Genomic DNA, 19,267 nt, shown 5'->3' with positions numbered 1-19,267 from the left:
CCACCAGTGAGCCTAGCAAGAGAGTCCACAGCTTCAAAATGTAACCTGGCAAGGGCATATTTTGACAAACTAGACAATAATATTCATATTCTCCATTTAAATTGGAAAATGCCAGACAAAGACAAAAATGAGTTAGTGAAGAAATATTTATTGTGAATGTACACAGTGTCAAGCCCTATGCTAAGAGCTCTTACATACACATTTTCATCTGATCTTACTTGCTATACAACACTGTACATAACAGGCTCTTCTTACATGGCTGATGATGAAGGTGTGGGAAAAAAAACAACAAAGTCTAGATGGGGATAATCTATATGCTTACAACAACAATGAACTCCCATTTTCTGTATGCCTAACATGGCCATGCTTTCTTACTAAGCCTCTAAGAGTGAATGAATCTTTATCTTCATTGAGAAAAGATTAACGACTATATAATGTGGCAATTACCTTCTGGGTAATAATGGTATATTTATAGGAGATTGCAGTTTGTGATTACCTCACCCTGTAGAGTGGAGAAAAAAGGAGAACAAATATGGACTATTTTCTATAGAAGTGTTTCCTTTAAAAAAGAAATGAAAGTTACAGTGAATAGACTTACCTTTGACAGAGTTTATTTTGATTTAATACGTACAATTAATCTGAGAGACTTTTGTGCTAGTCAGCATGACCTACCTATTAAAAAAAAGTTTTAATTCCCAGGAAGAATAAAGTTATAAAGCATCTGAGTAGATCTATGATAATGCCCCTCTTCTGACTTTGTAACCTTTAGAAAAAAGTTGACTGACAGGAACCACAAGACTGGTGACAGACCAGAGCTGCAGCAATTGGTGTCAGTTCTGTCCCCTATTTCTACTCCTCCGGCTTTTCTCTCAAGTGAGAGAACCAGCATGGCCCAAAACATAGCCCAAACTTCAGTGTCTGCTCAGAACAAGGGGTAAACAATGTCCTGAAATTAGGGGATGCATTTCCAGGGCTCAGAACCATGGTGGAGATTAGTAGCTGACTACATGTTCGTCTTTATTTAACTTACATTTTTTTTCGAATGCTTTGGATGAAGAATACACAATTAGATAAGACCGAAGAATGAGCTTGGAGCACTCTAATTTCCTCTAATTAACCTAAAACTGATTCTGTTATCAGGGTTCATAAATCTGGCACAGATATGTATGTATATAAATGTATAAATATGTATATGTGTACATATACACATATATGCTCATTTGCTTTTCTACTTTGGTAACTTTATTCTTCAGATACTATAACTTCTAGAAAAGTATTATCCACTGAACAGTATTATGGATGAGAAACCAACCCATCAGGTGATAACAATAAAACACTAGAAAATATGATTCATGCTGATTAAGGAGTTGTGTTGATGAGGTATTAGGAGGTTTCAGGAGGCAGAGCCCACTTTTGGTCTCAGTTTTTAGTTTGGTTTGATTAGTTTGGTTACTTTCTCCATCAGCAGAAAAGTAAACCGTACTTTGATCCAATATACAAAGTTATAACATCCTTTCAGAAACTTTCTTTATATGTTCACTGTAATTGTTCAATTAAAATGTACCTTTTTGGGGCTAAATCTTATAAAGAATCCCTATTAAAGGCAAGTCCTGAATACAAGTTAAATACAAACTAACCATAAATTTAATTTAAGATTTTAAACCTATTTCTAACTTAAAGAAAGGTTAAAGCAATCTACTTTTAATTAAATATATCTATGGCAACTTAATTCCAAATCTTAAGGTTCTGCAACCCAATTTCTCATGATAAAAATATTACTAAAACTCATCTGCACTGAATGACAATCTTCCATTCCTCTCGGCTCTCTGAATCCATTATCTCTCTCATGGGAATGAATGCTTTGCTATGACTGATGATGAATAAGATATATAGGACAAATGATGCACTTTTTCATTTAAAAGACTAAAAAGGAAATTCACTTTAGTCTCCTTTCTGCCTAGTTTCATTAAAATCTAAATACAGCTATTCTAAGAGATTTTTTCTAGCTCACTTCAGTTTGACAAAAAATGTCTCATGTATCATTTAAATCAATTACAGATTCTCTGGAAATATACCTCAAAAGTTTCACTTTCATACTTTTGGTTTAAAAATACACACAATCACCAAAATAAATAAGCAATAAAATAAATCCTTTAAAAAAGCCACTATCATGAAAGAGTACATTATTTATTACTAAATTATATTCTAAGAGCTGTTTCAACTTTAGAAACTACTTAGGAAAAAAATCTTTATATAATTCTTTATTTCCTGAAATATCTTTATAAAGTGCTATCTTAGAATAATATCAAAATCTCAATTTAATTTTATGACTAGGTGACCTTAGATAATTATTGCTAGTTAAAAGGACACCAGCCATTTCCCCTGCTAGATGAGAAGGTTATGTTCCCCCTTTTGCATTGGTGAATTTCCACTATTTAGCACAGTGTCTGCCACATAGAAGGTGTTCAATAAATACTGCTACTTCTAGGGAAGGAAAGTAGGGAGGGAGGAAGGTGAAATTGTTGAATTTCAATTCCACACCCTAACTTAAAGGACTCTAGCAGATATCTTTTTTTTTTTTTTTAATAAACCTACTTTAAAAAAATCACTATATACTCACATACAACTATGTATTTAGTGAATTGGAATATTATTTGGGAGATTCTACAATGTTAACAAAGTAAGTACCTTATTTTAAGATTATATTCTGTAATTTCAGGGGGAGAAAAAAAGAAAACTTGGATTTTACTTGCCCAAATTTCAGATGTAATGGTAATAGTATAGACGTATTTTTATACTATTTTAGAAGCCTTGGATAAATTGCTACAAAGTTCATTGTTTGCTTTTCAGTAGATTAAGAAATAAAGTTCCAGGCGCCTGGGGGGCTCAGTTGGTTGAGTGTCGACTCTTGATTTCAGCTTAGGTCTTGATTTCATGGTTCGGGACCTAGCTCCACATTGTCTCTGTGCTGACAGTGCAGAGCCTGCTTGGGATTCTCTCTCTCCCTTTTCTCTGCTCCTCCCCTATGCACACAAGCACTTTCTCTCTCAAAATAAATAACTAAACATTAAAAAAAAAAAAAAAAAAAAAGTTCCATCTTCTTTTCCCTAAGAACCCAGACCCTTTTGTAAACCTTCAGCTTCTTAATGTTTAAGTTACTAGCCTTGTTCAGCGTTGTTGATATTAAGGATAGATCCAAGGAATAGAAGAAGGGAGGGTGGGAAGGAGGGAAGAATGAAAAAAATGGAGGGAGAAGGGGAAGAAAGGAACAAAAGGAGGGACAGGGAAGGTGCAAGCAAGGCAGGAAGGAAGGGAAAAAGAAACCAATGCACAAAAAATGTTTTCTTCCTCTCTGAATGGAAATGTACATAATACACTCATGTAGTTATTTAAAGAAGATGGGATTACTTAGAAGCAAATAAACTCAGAAATGCCTCTAGTGATTTGAGTTCCCTCTAAATCATATTAAGAGAACTCTGGGTAGCTATGTCCTGGTGATTCTCCATTTCTCCATGCTGAGAACCACCTTAAGATCCTTCCGAATTTCTTAGACCTGCTCGAGGCCTTGGAGGCTGACGTTAGTAGACGGCAATTCCGAGACTCCCGTGCACTCCAGCTGCAAGTTGGGACTGGCCAATGGAAGATCTTGGCATAAGAGAAATGAAGATATTTAACACCCACTCCACCCCTGCTTCATTCTGGCCATGGCTGCCTTTTCCCTGGCCACAGATCCCATGATCAGACTCCTCGTTTATGACTCCAGCTCTATGTTCCAGGAACCATCCCCTCCTTTCTCATACCTACGGCAAAAGAGCCAACAGCTTCCAATTCTAGTTGTTCCCTTAACCCTCACCAGCCTTCTGTAAGGAGCCCTTCATGAAACTCTCCCCAGTGACAACCGAACATACCATCTGTGTCCTGCTCTATGACTGATACAGAGGCTAAAATCTTGTGACTCTCCAGAAAAACTCTTAAATAGAAGCAAGTCTATGAATAACTACCACCTAGAGATGACGGCCTTGTTCACTGGAGCCAAGCACACTTATCAGTCAACTGAGATAGCAAGAATACAGAAAGCAAATTACAGTAGCCTGGGTTAAAAACAAACACACAAACTTCTATAATGTGCCCAGAGTTGTGAATCCGCACATAGTTCATTCACCTCAGTCCTGATCAAGCTCTGTTGTCACTTATTTCCCCCTAATTAGGATGAATATATTTAATAAACTTCTTCATATATGCATCCATAAAGCAATGTCTAGATTAAGCATGTATCTGCCCAGCATGTCTGTTTCTTTTTTTTTTTTTTTAATTTTTTTTCAACGTTTATTTATTTTTGGGACAGAGAGAGACAGAGCATGAACGGGGGAGGGGCAGAGAGAGAGAGGGAGACAAAGAATCGGAAACAGGCTCCAGGCTCTGAGCCATCAGCCCAGAGCCCGACGTGGGGCTCGAACTCCAGGACCGCGAGATCGTGACCTGGCTGAAGTCGGACGCTTAACCGACTGCGCCACCCAGGCGCCCCCCAGCATGTCTGTTTCATGTGGTAAATATATCGGATGTATTACACTGATATATGTATTTATATATATATCAGTATATATACATGTAACAGTATAAAAATATCTGTTTATCATATAGGCATAATTCATTTACATTTTTAATGAGTAATTTTTAATTACATGGACATGGTTACTCATATAACAATAGCCTTTTAAAAATATCTTCCTAAATGTTGCATTATTATTTTTACAGAAACAATTAAAGCACTAAGTGTTTAGTGATACCTCTGTAGGCTAATTCAGAAGTTTAAAACTAATGAACGTTTCTTAAATTATAGTAAATATTGTTCATTGCAGAGCCAAGTAGAAAATTGGATTAAAGGCTTGCCCACAGTCCCATAACATGACCATGTAGGACTCTTGTTAGTCTGTCCGGCCTGCCGTAACAGGTGGCTTAAACAACAGACCTTTATATCTCATAGTTGTGAAGTCTGAGAAGTTTAGAATCAAAGTGACAGAAGAGGTGGCTCCCAGTGAGGGCCCTCTTCCTGGCTTGTAGACTGCCTTCTCGCTGTGTCTTCACATAGGACAAAGTGAGAAAGAGTGCTCTGGTCTCTCTTCCTGTTATTTTAAGGGCACTAATCCCATCATTGGGTCCCCATGATCTCCTCTAAATCTAATTACTTCTTAGAGACCTCACCTTCAAACACCATCATACTGGGGGTTAGGGCTTCAACACATATTTTGAGGGTGGTGGGGGAGACACAAAAATTCAATCCTTAAAAGCCACCTAAAGAAGATTCTTTCCAGCATCATGTTTAAATTGAGCCTTAATTTTATTTTCTTCTGCTGAAAGCCTTGTTTCATATCCTAAAATTTTCTAACTTCCCAGATGGTCTCTCCATTCTACCATTTTCCTCCCAGGGAACCTCCTCCCAGGGAACATCATGGGGTCTTCTTCACCTGGTCCCTTGTTAATTGTCTATCTAATGACAACTTCTCTTTCCACTTTACTCTTTGCTAAACCTGAGACACTTGTTCCTGCATATCATGTCTTCCTCTTTCTTGATTCATTCCCTCATTTAGTGGGTATCCATACATAATTTCCTAAGGAAGAATGCTTTGAAGATAAACTTTCTGTATCTCTACATATCTACGAATGCCTCAACTCTGCCTAGGTATCCAGCTGCAAGTTGGGAGTGGCCAATGGAAGATGCTGGCATAAGAGAAATGAAGATATTTCACACCCATTCTACCCTTGCTTCATTCTGGCTGTGGCTGCCTTTCTCTCTGGCCACAGATCCTGTCATCAGACTCCTCGTTTATGACTCCAGCTCTATGTTCCAGGAACCATCCCCTCCTTTCTCATACCTATGCCAAAAGAGCCAACAGCTTCCCATTCTAGTTGTCCCCTTAACCCTCACCAGACTTCTGTAAAGAGCCCTTCATTAAACTCTCTCCAGTGACAACCGAATTTCCTCCACCCCAGCAATCTGAAATAATTAGTTTCATTGTTCCTTACCTTCCACTGTAAATGACATGCCCATCTGATTCCTTCCTAGGTGACATGTATATAGGTCACTGCTTTTAGGGTGCACATTGCCTACTATGTGCTAGGAAAAGAGTATATCTGTGACTTCACCATGAAGATAGAAGGGAAGAGATGAAAAGGAAGAATATAAGATATTACAACAGCCACTAGCATATAAATAATACAAATCCTCAAAAAAGGAGGGCAATGCATCATCAACATTAAACTCTACCCTAAGACTGTGACCCAGAAGATCTGTTATTTACCATGGAATCTTCATTTTACCAACATCCAGGTTACTCTGCTTCAAGTGATATATGGACCACATACTCGGAAAACTTGTTTGAGACTTAACAAAGCATGATGAAGATGAAATTGATCTCTAGTAGAGGAAACATCAAAATCCTGTTTAAAATAAAGCAAAACTGGGGTGACTGGGTGGCTCAGTTGGTTAAGTGTCTGACTTCAGCTCAGGGCATGATCTCAGGGTTCATGAGTTCGAGCTCCACATTGGGCTCTGTGCTGAAAGGATGGAGCCTGCAGCCTGCTTCAGATTCTAGCTCCTTCTTTCTCTGCCCCTCCCCTTCTTGTGCTGTCTCTCAAAAATAAATAAATATTAAAAAATGTTAAAAAAATAAAATAAAGCATAACAATTTTGCTACAATACAGAGAAAGAATATAATAATATCTCTCATTGTTGAGCGTTTTAGAACTTTGAATAAAATAACTGAAATTCTGTAATACATATCTCTTTATCACAAAAAAGACTTAAAAATTCACAAAGTTGGTAAACTTAACTTTTTAAAGAAAATGTTTATTTTTGAGAGAGAGACAAGGAACATGAACAGAGGAGGGGCAGAGAGGGAAGGAAACAGATGATCCTAAGTGGGCTCCATAATGACAGCAAAGAGCACAATGCAGGACTTAAACTCATGAATTGTGAGATCATGACCTGAGCCAAAGTCAGGGCTACTCAGGCGCCCCGGTAAACTTAACTTTCAAAAAAAATTATTGAAAATACTTGAACAGAAACAAAGCCATTGTACTGAACCATGGGGTGCTTTAAAATATCTAATATACAATGTGAAAAGTGTACTGTATATTTGTGTAATTCAGCAGGCCTAATGGAAGAGAGACATTATTCCAGCAATGAGAGGCCAGAGTGGAAACCAAGCTACCGATTTCCAACAAAGAACCTTAATACAGGGAACTGGTTACACAGGAGGTCAAAGAACTAAGAATTCAAATGGAGATTAGCAATAACAGGAATCTGGTAACACCCCTAAGGGAGAGGCAGGATTACTCAAACTCAGAAGCCAGGGCCATCCAACAAAAGGTGGCAATAAGGCAACCCTGCCTGGCAGGAGCTGAGCTCAGGACAGAAAATCAACAAGAGCTACAAGGCATACCTGCTGCATGAGAAACAGCCAGCCTCACTTTAGATAGAGGGGTAGGCAAGGGATTGGCGGGGTGGGGGGGCATTCCTTGGCTTCTCCCTCCTCCCACCCTCAAGCTATCCATTAGTATCTCCCATCAAGCCAACTCAAGAGAAGCAGAGGCCAAGGGAGCTGGGGAAATGTGGTGCAGAGCAGGGTGGGGGAAAGAATCTTTGGGCAAATAATCAAGGCACAGTAAAATACCTGAAATTGGTAAGAACATCAATAACCAAGGCAACTCAAGAGAATTGAAAGCACATATTCATATATAATCTTGTACTCAAATGTTCATAAAAGCATATTCACAATAGCTAAAAAGTAGAAACCACCCAATGTTCTGCCAGTAAGGAATGGATAAATAAAACATGGTGTATCTATATGGTAGAATATTATCCAGCCACAAAAAGGAATAAAGGACTGTTACGTGCTACAAAATTAATGATCCTGGAAATCATTATGCTAAGTAAAAGAAGGTGGAAAGAAAAGGCTACATGTTGCATGATTCCATTTATAGGAAATGTCTGACACAGGCAAATCCACAGAGGCAGGAAAGAGATTAGGTAGTTGCCAGAGAACACAGGGGTAAAAGCATTTGGGACTAACTGCTAACAGTTAGATGTTTCTGTTTAGTAGGATAGAAATGTTCTGGAATCAGACAGTGATAACAGTTGCACAATCTAAAAAGTACACCAAAACCACTGAGGTGTTTACTTTGAAATGGTAAATTTTATGATATGTGAATTATAGCTCAACTTTTAAAATGTTAAAAAAAGAAAGAAAATAACTAACTAAGAAGTGGGAGTATGTAATAAGCCTACAAAATTTCAGTCAAAAGTCATTTAGTCTCCTCCGTTGTTGGGCAGTGGCATTGCACAACTGTATTACTATCCAAGGGCATTGACATTTGCTGAGAAAATGTGGTATTTTCAGGTTCCTAATTTCATAATGCATCTGAGGTGCTTCTGCCACTGATTTATAAGCAACTAAGATGGCTAAGTGACTTTTTCAGGAACCCATGATGAAAGGTGGGTCTCTGTCAGTCAAAATTAAAATTAGTAAGGGTGCCTGGGTGACTCAGTTGGTTAAGCTGCTGACTTTGGCTCAGGTCATGATCTCATGGTTCATGAATTCGAGCCCCACATAGGGCTCTATGCTGACAGCTTGGAGCCTGGAGCCTGCTTCGGATTCTGTGTCTCCCTCTCTCTCTAACCTTCCCCCGCTTGTGTTTGGTGTCTCTCTCTTTCTCTCTCTCTCTCCCAAAAATAAACACTAATTTTTTTTTAATTAAAATTAATATTTTCAGTTTCACATGAGGGACTGCCAAGCAAAGTTTTCCTTGTTAATTTTTTTTAAGATCTATAATACAATTTGAATATAAAAGGAATAGTTTAGTTGTGATCAAGAGGCAGAGATGTTGATAGATGTTATCATCGGTCGCACTTGGGGCCACATGTGACTGTTTAAAAAACAAAACAACACTTCTTTAAGGAAATATCTAACTTGATAAAAGAATAATATTAATTATGTCCCTTCCTTTTATGTAAGTGGTGAGTTCAATAAAGTCACTTTAATGGATAAAATTATAAAAATTTCAAAAGACAAACACTGAAGAACAATCATAAACCAAGTAATCTTACAAACATTAACTGTAAGGGAAATACCAAAACTGAAACCTAACAAAAAGTATTGTATAACCCAAACAGCATAAATTTTTAACAGGATATTTATGAAAAAGCAACACGAGGCTAGAAAATTATCATTTATGTCACAGAGTTCAACATCTACCTTCTAGCATTAAGGTTTCTAACAGTATTTTCCTAAAATCCCAGGAGGTAAGGATGCTTCCCTATAAAAATAATCACATTAGACATTATAACAAAGCTCTCTGATCCAGCATAACTGGGACAAAAGTTGGTACATATTTTGAAAATATTGGTTAAATCAGAGAATAAAATATGTATATGCATATGTATACTACACACATACACACAAACAGTAAAATTTTTGTTTTAACTTAAAACAGAAATATAAATATTCACTCATATTCTGATGTAAGATTAAAGGCATATCTTCTTAGGTCCTCTGATTAGGATTCTGTAGTATCTTTCTTAAATGAACCTACACCTACAATGCAACATTTATATTTCCAATTCCCTTTGGATCATAATGGAAAGAAAGCTAAAAGGTACACACAGAGTAATCTGCATATGAAATTGTTAGATTTATATCATTTTCTCACAGTTCACTTGTGCATACTTAATTCAAAATCATTTTTTTCCAACTTGTCCTTGCTGAGATTTTCCCAATACTTAATAATTTTCTTTGCTGTCACACTTACAGTTCATCACTTTATATAATGTTATATTGCAGAATTATAATGAGAAGAATTGGCATTCACAGGATTTGAATGGGGTGGGAAACTGGCTCGCTAACAAGCACTCAAGGTAACTGGCAGGCGCAGAACTGCATACATGTATAGACTACAGTTTACTATCAATGCATGCTCACTATCCTGGGGAAAGTTGTCATTATCATTTACAGTGAGCCTGTCAAGCAGAAGTAAATTCAGTGTGTTTGGTAAGTGGACATCAGCTAAGTAAACCTCTACTCCATGTAAAGGGAACAATCTATCCATGAAAACAGATAAAAGGGGTGAGAGTATCAACATCAGGTTGGAAAGCTAGAGAAATTCTTGACACTTCCTACAAAAAGCCTTGGCTGATTAGTTATTTTAAGTTTAGATATGTCAAAGAGGCCATATCTCATCATGGTGCTGAATTGGTTAATAGTCCTAAAGCCTTCCACCTCTACCTCATAGTTGCCACCCTTTTGCCAAAATAAACAATATCAAGAGTCCTCAGACCAGAAATTTGCTTTTTAAAAACATCACAAATCTCTAATAAGCCAAACTTAGGAGAAGCCACATAACAAAAATGCATTCACAGAGAACCCCTTGAAGTTCCACTTGAATCCAGAGGTCAGTAGAGATTCCAGAAAAAAAACCTTCTCAACAGTCAATGTAGACAAGCCAACTCTACTCTGCTCCAACCCCCCTCCCCAAAAAAGAGAGCCTTTATGATAACTAGAATATCAAAGAATCCGTAAAACTCTATAAAATTTACACTTTATGTGTTTGTTTGTTTGTTTGTTTGTTTGCCATGGGGTCATTCATACTATTATTCCCAAATTTTCATGAGCTTCCATCAATAAAAGAGGATTCTGCTTCCATGCCCTATTGACATAAGGCTGGGCCAAATTATTTAGTTAATGAAATGGAAGTGCAAATCACATTTGTCACTTCTAAACTGAAGCTTTGAAAGCCATAACAGGTTTCCTCCATTGTACTTTCTCTCTGTCAGGAGTTCAGCATGTCCCACACAGGGGCTGCTCCATCACCCTTGATCCTGGGAAGAATTTGACCCTTGGGACTGAGCCACAACTGATAATTACAGCCTTTGTTGTTGCAAAGCATTAAGAGGTTTTTTTTTTGTTTTTTTGTAACATGCCACACTACAGTGAAAGCTAACATTTATTTGAAGGAAAAGAATACAAAGGAGGTTGACATCAGAACTATACCTTCTAACCATATAAGGCTTCTAAACCAATAAATAATCATGAATTTTCAGATGAGTGTTTCCCCAACTGTGATTATGTGAATCAGTGATTATGAATCAGTTACTTAAAATTTTTTTTTCCAATCTATTACAGACAAATCTTATGTAAAATGTAATACAATGTATTATTAGAAAATCAAAAGAAGACTTTCAAAATTTATGGCCCAATTTTTGTATGACCATTATCAGATTCACCAGAAAAAAAAAAAAAAATTACTCAAACTGCTACTAAAATTTCTAAGTGCTTACAATCCCAATTTCTGGCAATATATCACTGAAAAAGAATTACAGTGCATGGAACCACACTGGCCCACACACTTTGAGTAGCAAACACTGTTTCAGAGCATGTGGAATTAAGAAATATAAAGGCTTTTTGTGATGACGGAAACTTCTGGGGAATTATATAACTGAAAACAAAATTATAGATAAATTTTGTCCAGGAAACAGGAAAAATCCTCCTTAATATCCTTCCTACTCTGTAAAACTATCTGTGGTTCCTTTTTTCTACAGGCATGAAAATCAGGGTTGTTTTTTTTTTTTTTTTTTTTTTTTTTTTAGTCTATCAGTGATAGACATTTAGGTTATTTGAAAAGTGCCTAGCTCCCAGACTTAGTAATTTTAAATGAAATGTTTTCAGTTATAGCAAATAGAACCCAATTATTTTATATTGACATATGTAGTTTACTACCTTTTTCTCTACTTATTATCATCTAGTGACTGGAAAGCGCCTAGTTTTCTTCAATTATGTAGCAAGCTGCAATAAACCTGGTTTGGTTCCAAAACTGCAAGTATATTTTAAATCACATTTAATTTTCTAAAGAATGAATCTGTGCTGTATTGAAGATGATTCAAAGTTTTAGAAATTCATCTCGAACCTTTAAAGTAGTTTCTGGCTTGCCCAGAAATACTTTTTTGGGTGGTAAGACTCCAATCTTGATGAATGTCATTATACATCCACTGTCCTGGGCTGCTGCTGCAGCTGCTTAAAAAGCTAGTTTGTAAAAAATGACTGAAAGGAAGAGAAATGATTGTTTCATTTTCTCTCAAATAAAGAAAAATACGTGTAATATATTTAAAGTGAAGTTGCTTTCCAAGTTTTAAAAATGTGGATAGCAAAAGCTAAATCCGCCTTGGTTTGGGCAAAACAGAGACTAAGTCATTTGACTCTTGCAAGAGTCAACTACCGTTTGAAATTAGTAGTAATTTGTTTAATAAGAAAAAAAAAAGACCATTACAAATGGGAGAGGTTTTTTTCAATCTCATCAATTAACATTTCTATTGCACTGAATAAGGTATAAAATGTTTTCACATTACAATCTAGTTAGTATCTACTGCAACCCAGTTTAAGCAGGTAAGACAAATATCATCACTTTATCCCCACTGAGCCAAAGGAAGAACCATGTTTCCAGAGCTCAATTATAATTTCAAACTCTTTTTTTTTTTTTTTTCCTCCATACCAATTCTGGGCAATTTCTTTCTTAAAGATCATCTGTATTTGACTATTCTAAGTAGTTGTACCTAAAATATCGTCAAATCAGTTGGCAAAAAAATACACCAGAAAAACAAATTATTTACCAGCAATTTTTTGAGCAAGACCAGAAAAGGAACGTAATGTGGTACATTTCTAAAATGATCAGAAGAGGAGAAAAATTCATCATACTATGCTAAAGTATTTTGATTACAGATATAACTTTTCATAATACAGAATTTAAGTCTAGACATTAATTTTAAATTCTTCTGAAAAAATATCAAAAATGTCTAGTCATTCAGACAAAAACTAAATGAAAATTTTCCTTTTCAGGTCAATTTAACCATTAGTAGAAATAAGGTTTTTGTTGCTGGTGTCTGATGATCTTTTTATTATGTTATCTTTGGGGGCTGAGAGAAGAGGTAGGTACAGAAAAGCAATGTTAAATTACATTTACACTTTGGTGATAAAAATAGAAACAAAATTTGTTACTTTTTAAATCTCTGACAATAGGTAAAGAAGCAATTGGATTTTTTTAAGGTGATATTTCAAGTACATATACAGAAAGTTAAGCTGTGTTACATTACATGACAAAGTAAGGAACAGAATTCTAAAAACTGATCAGTGTTATTATGGTTAGAGATTAATTCTATAGGACCTTTTGAGTTTATTGCTTTTTAACCCATCACCTGATAAATAGAAGTACAGTCATGAATACGGTTAAATGTTTTTTAAGTGTTTTTAAATGTTTTTCAAAACATTTTAATATGATCAGCAAACTACCAAGAACATTTTAATTAATCTTCATATGCATTTTTTAATAAAAAAAGATACTGTAACTATTTAGCTAATTAATATACATTTTCTTTTCCTTTTGGTTTAGTACAAATTTATATATTAGAAGACATAACAGTAAAATTATCTAACCTATTTTTGATCCTGAGAAAAAGCTCAAAGAAAAAATGACTTTCTTCTTGCTCAACTCTCCGAAAGAAAGAAAATGTAAATAGGAAAAAAAAATACATTGAATTCTTCATGTTAAAAAAAGGCATAGTTAGTTCAGTTATTTAAGGGTATATTTTCAGCTATGTTGTCATTATCATCAATATTCTGTGCTCTACACAGTCATATCAAATTAATGCTCACTACTCACAGGTACATTTTTTTTCTCAAAGAAATATTCTTTAAGTGCATTATTAACCCCCAATTTTGGTTCTACTCTGAATTTTCCAACTTTCTTTAAAAAGTCAAAGCTCCTTAGTGAGAAAACATTGAAATATCATGTATACAAAGACCCTGAGACTATAACTTTGGGCAGAAAAGCTATTCTTTCAAGTAGATAAGAAAATAGATCAGTCATTTAAATTTTCCCAGCATACTGTCTATTCCTATTTTCTTTTTTTTTAAGTTTCAAAAACATAAATATTAACATATATTATAAGAAAAGAGCAATAAAAATAAGTTTCAAAAAAAACTAAGTAATATATTACATAAAATGAAGAAAATCAATCTTGACAATTGAAAATAAGTTGAATTATTTGGGGTTTTGGCACTATGATCCTAAGAACAATGCGTATCAATGGTGTTATCTTTGATTCTATTCCTATTTTCAATCACAATTTCATTTATATCAGCTTTCCCATCTCTCCAGTAAAAATAAATGCTCATTGATTAAATCTGATGTTCTTTGCACTCTTGAACACTAAATAAATAAATATTGTTTGATAAAAATAATTCACCAAATGCTATCCCAAGGATATGGAGAAATTTTAAATTATGTGATACACCTTCACAAAGGGTAGGGTTTTCAAAAATCAACTTGAACTGAAAAAAAAAAAAAAATTAACAGGACATTTTTACATTAAAACAGGAAGTAGGTAATTTTTAGTTTTCTGTTTACAAAATGTTTTCTTAATTATTCAACTTTTAATATATAAGCATTGAATTCTAAATAAACTTAAAATACAATTCTCCAAATGCACATATGGTCCAACTATATTGATAAGGAACAATTTCCAATAAATCAGCATTAGTCCTTATGATAGTTCCCAAATCTAGTTTTCATATAGTTCCTTTCCCACGTTTTTGTATTTTCAAAACCTAATTAGTGGGTTTAATCATGAATATGTGGGAGGGGGTACCTAATGCAAGTGCCAAATCTTCACTGAGGTTCTTATAGTAGTTTTGGTTCTCTGTGTAAAAATTTAATTTTAACATTCTCAATCAATACTTCTCAATCTTATAAATGGCTGTAGAAAGAAGTAATGAAATAGAATGCCAAAAAGGGTCTTAACAATAAGTTAATATCTAAATGGTCTTTTAACAAAAAACTACTAGTCAAGGCATTTTTATGGGGTAAAACCATGTTTGTATATAAGAAAAAAAATTAAGGACTATTTTAACAATAATTTAACTGAGAGAGGTCTCTTATCTCCAAAATATATTGCATGATTATCGTTAGGCGAACAAAACTAAACTGAGTCAGCAGATCACAGGGTCTTTCTCAAAACTTTCCATGAAGTTCTCAATAACTCTCAAAAAACAGGCAGCTTATATTATCTAATTTGGGGAACTACAAGTTCTTAAACCTGTGTTTTATGATAGAGGAGCCAGCTAGTAGATACATGTGGCTATTGAGCACTTGAAATAAGGTTGGTGCAACTGAAAAGCTGAACTTTAAATATTATTTAATTTTAACTAATTTATTAAATTAAAATTTTAAAGTTATTACTCAACTCAGTTACTAGAACTTTTAATTATGTTTGAAAAAACCTGGGTATGTATTCTTAAATTGAAAATTTTATTAAAGGGGTACCCGCAGGGCTCAGTCAGTCAAGCGTCCAATTTTGATTCAGATAAAGATTAGTGGGTTCAAGCTCCGCATTGGGCTCACTGCTGTCAGTGCAGAGCCTGCTTCAGATCTTTGGTTCCCCTCTCTGTCTCAGCCCCTCTTCTCTCTCTCTCTCTCTCTCTCTCCCTCTCTCCCTCTCTCCCTCCCTCCCTCCTTCTCAAAATATAATTTTTTTTAAAAAGTAAAGAAAATTTTATTAAGTCCAAATATAGATCAAATATTCCCAATGAAGAAATATCAGAGCTAAAAGAGTACAGAAGAACAAAAATACCTCATTAACAAAATTTATATTGATTATATTAAAATATTTTGATACATGGGGCTAAATAAAATTTATCATTATTAGAATTCATTCAGTTGTCCTTCTCTTACTTTTTTAATATAGCTCCTAAAAGTTCTGAATTACATAAGTGGCTTACATTATATTTCTATCAAACAGTACTACTTTAGACAACATATATAAAGCCAAAAGTTTTTAAAAGTCAGCTTCTTTAAAGTGTAATTTACATGCAATAAATTCACTCTTTTATGAGTACAGGTCTATAAATTTTGACAAATATATGCAGTCATGTAACAAGCAGTACAATTAGGACATAAAGTATTTTCATCACCCCCAAGAAGTACCTTTATGCTCCTCTGTACTAAGCTCACAACTCCTACCTCCAAACTCTGACAACTCTGTTTTCTGTCCCTATGGCTTTCCCATTTCTAGAATGTCATATAAATGGAATATATAACATGTAGAGTTTTGAATCTGGTAAAATCAAGTTTTAAATACTCCAGCACTCACACGGAATTAAAGGATGATTATCATTCTGATACTTCCTTATATTAGGAACATTTTGCCAAGGCCTATTTTTCGTTATTCCACTTCCAGAACTGAGCTTTCTTTCTTGTCATTAATACAGTGATTTATTTATACTGCTAGAATAAAAGTGAAGAAATTGTATTATACTTATTTACATATAGGTCCCTCCTCCCACTAGACTGTAAACCAGAAGCCTGACTTCTAGCCCAGCTATGCTTTCCATAGGGTTAACTGTCTAATGAAATTAACAGCACACATAATAAGGTTGAGAGGTATTTGTTAATTAAAAAAAAAAAAAAACAAAAAAAAAAACTGAGAGTGTATTATAAAAAAAAGGAAACTAAAAGGAATTCAGTGATGAAGTTTGCCCTCTAGATTAGATGTCTACTTTTATTGAGGTCTCAAAAAAAGAATATTGGGCTCTAGAGGATCCAAGAACTACAATGCCAGCTAACCAGGTGCAAATGCTAGTGGAGATTTAACTTACACCACTATTTTTACCCAGATTGCTATTGATTTTGTGAGGGCTTGCTAACAAAGTTGAATAAATTTGGAGCAGTCTGCCTAGTACTGTTTTTCTCATAAACTCTGTTACTTCTGGTACATGATTTTCCAGAACATAAAAGTTTTTCAGAAACACATGGATCACATTACAGCAGAGATACCAGCACCACACGTGGAAGTGAAGATTTCACAAAGTCTGTGGTTCTATCTGAAGAGTCAGATACTTTTAATCATTAACTTTCATAGAGTTAAACATATGAACTAGAACAAATCTATGTTTCAAGTAAATAAATAAAATAGTGCAACTGACTTTAAATCTTTCGAAACACTTACTGAAGTCTCCAGTGAGAAAAACTCCTTCTGCTCCTGGGGCCCATTCTTTGCAGTACAAACCACCATCAGCACATCTGTGGACACCAAACGATTCATAACCTCTGGAAAACTTATCAATACCACCTTCGTTCTCTCCGATGTTGTTCAAAGTCTCATTAAACTTCTTATACCTTTAAAAAAGTGCAAAAGAAGGAAGTTAGAAAATAAAACTGTCTTCCAAGAAAACTACAATAATTAAGCAAATGTGTTACTCTTATTCAGAAAAAGATTAAAAAAAAAGATATTAAAGAGGAATAACGTGAATAATTTCACTTATTGGTAGCGGTTACCTCAGAGGATAAAATCATTCTTATCTGAAATAAAATGAACGAATCTCACATTTTTGAAATAATTTCATGTATTTTGGTATAAGAGAGAAAATATTACTCTATATTCCATGAAATTTTAAAATCAACATTATAGCAACTTCTACGTCGAAAGAGGATAATGAAGGAAGATCCCTACATGTCTCTCTTGTAACGCCTAAGAAAATAAAAGAAAAGTAGTCAAAAGCCAGCAAGATAAATAAAATGACCTTCCAGTAGGGTTTGGCATCCTTTTCCTGTTAAGGGGTAGATAGCAAATTGGTCCATTTCGCAATCACTTACCCATCTCTCTGAAGCATGAAAATTGCCACAGACAATATGTAAATGAATGGGTATGGTGGTGCCAATAACACGTTATTTGTCAAGCAGTTATTGACCAAATTCAGCCTGTGGGCTGTAGTTTGCTGAGCTCTGCCCTATAGTAACTAAGCATGGAAAGAACATACTGCATCAGGTCAAACTGTAAAAGCTAGTGGCCACAAGAAGAAACCGAAGATTCCTTTCCAAGCAGGACCAAGAAGAGTACATGCTGGTTCCTGACTCTCTCCCAGGTCCCAAGCCCATAAAGCTACACCAAAAACATGCTGTTATCTTCACTAACACCAACAAATCTAGGGAGAAGCTGGGACAAAACAGGTAAAACTGGAGAAGTGAAACATGTGGTAGGTACTTTCTGTCCGAAGTGAAGTCTCCAGAACAACAAACTGAGCAATTAATAAGCTTCTCTGCACTTCCCCAGACCCTGAGGGGTGAGCAATAGAACCCCAGGAGGAGGGCATGAATCCAGGTAGGGGATACACAAGGAATATATAGCATGAGAAGCTGATTAATAAAGGACACTCCAAGTGAGCTGAACAGAAAATGAATCTTTCCAAAGATTTGGAAATTCTTACGAGTATTTCACACTGTATTTCAATTTAATTAAAAGTGAACTGAAAAAAAAAAAGAGAGAGAGAGAGAGGGAGAGATGGGGATTATATGATGAAACAATAGAATGAGAATAAAATGAGACTGTAGAGACCTAATGAAACAAAATAAGGAACAAAATCTATCATTGGTAAATAATCAGAACTGGTAAGAACCAAAATGCACACACGGTAAAAATGCAAATTATTCAATGAGTAAATAATTGGAAATTTATATAATCAAATAGAGAGAAGACAAAGAAATGGAATAAATTAAAGAGAAGCTAAGAGATACACAAAATCAACAAAAAATGATCTAAAGAAGGACAGCTAGTATAAGGACTCTGAAGAACAAAACCAAATAAAATGGATGCAAAAAATATAAAGCTGGAAAATTTTTCCTTAGGAATTAAATCTGCGTATCAAAAAGAGCATACTGTGTTTTAAGAAAAGTTTGGAAAAAAAGCACACAAACACACAAGTGCAACATCTCCCAATTTAAGCTACTGAAATTCAAAGGATAAACAAACAACTCTTCAGACAACCAGGTACAAAAAAGGAAGCAGCGGGAGATTTTGGGTTTTGTTTCCTTCTATTTTGTTTTTTCCAAAGGAACATTACATTAAAGAGCAGAAGATAATGCCAAGCCCACACATTTCAGGGAAGGAAAGGGAGTAACCTAAGGGTATTATAGGAGGCAAGTTCCTACTCACACCTAAGGAATTCTTTAAGTAGTGTCAAATTAAAACTAATCTTAAATTTATGACACTAACGAACTATGGTTGAAGGAGGAAACAAAAACAAAACTAGGCAATTAAAAGATTAAACACACACACACAGAGGAATTAACTGTCATTGCAGCAGTGTTGCTGAACCCTGAGTCAGTAAATACAGAACGATGGCAAGGCGATTGTGCAAATGTGTGAATGTGATAACAAAAAAAGAATCTC

At 35.0% G+C, this 19,267-nt stretch overlaps 1 protein-coding gene across 2 annotated transcripts in view; it reads right to left on the bottom strand.

The window, feature by feature from the left end:
• Window positions 1-19,267, bottom strand: part of GBE1 (1,4-alpha-glucan branching enzyme 1) — a 290,326-nt gene that overhangs the window by 219,819 nt on the left and 51,240 nt on the right. For both annotated transcript variants that reach the window (XM_086675703.1, XM_025913442.2), the window contains exon 2: window positions 17,048-17,217. In XM_086675703.1, coding sequence (XP_086531829.1) covers window positions 17,048-17,217 — 170 coding nt within the window. The remainder of the gene's footprint in view (window positions 1-17,047; window positions 17,218-19,267) is intronic.

The sequence above is a fragment of the Puma concolor genome, chromosome C2 (assembly GCF_028749965.1).
Source record: "Puma concolor isolate L17-30 chromosome C2, mPumCon1.1.hap2, whole genome shotgun sequence".
In the NCBI taxonomy this organism is placed as follows: Eukaryota; Metazoa; Chordata; class Mammalia; order Carnivora; family Felidae; genus Puma; species Puma concolor.
Note: the sequence above shows the minus strand (reverse complement) of the source record. Positions and strands in the feature narration are given on the sequence as shown.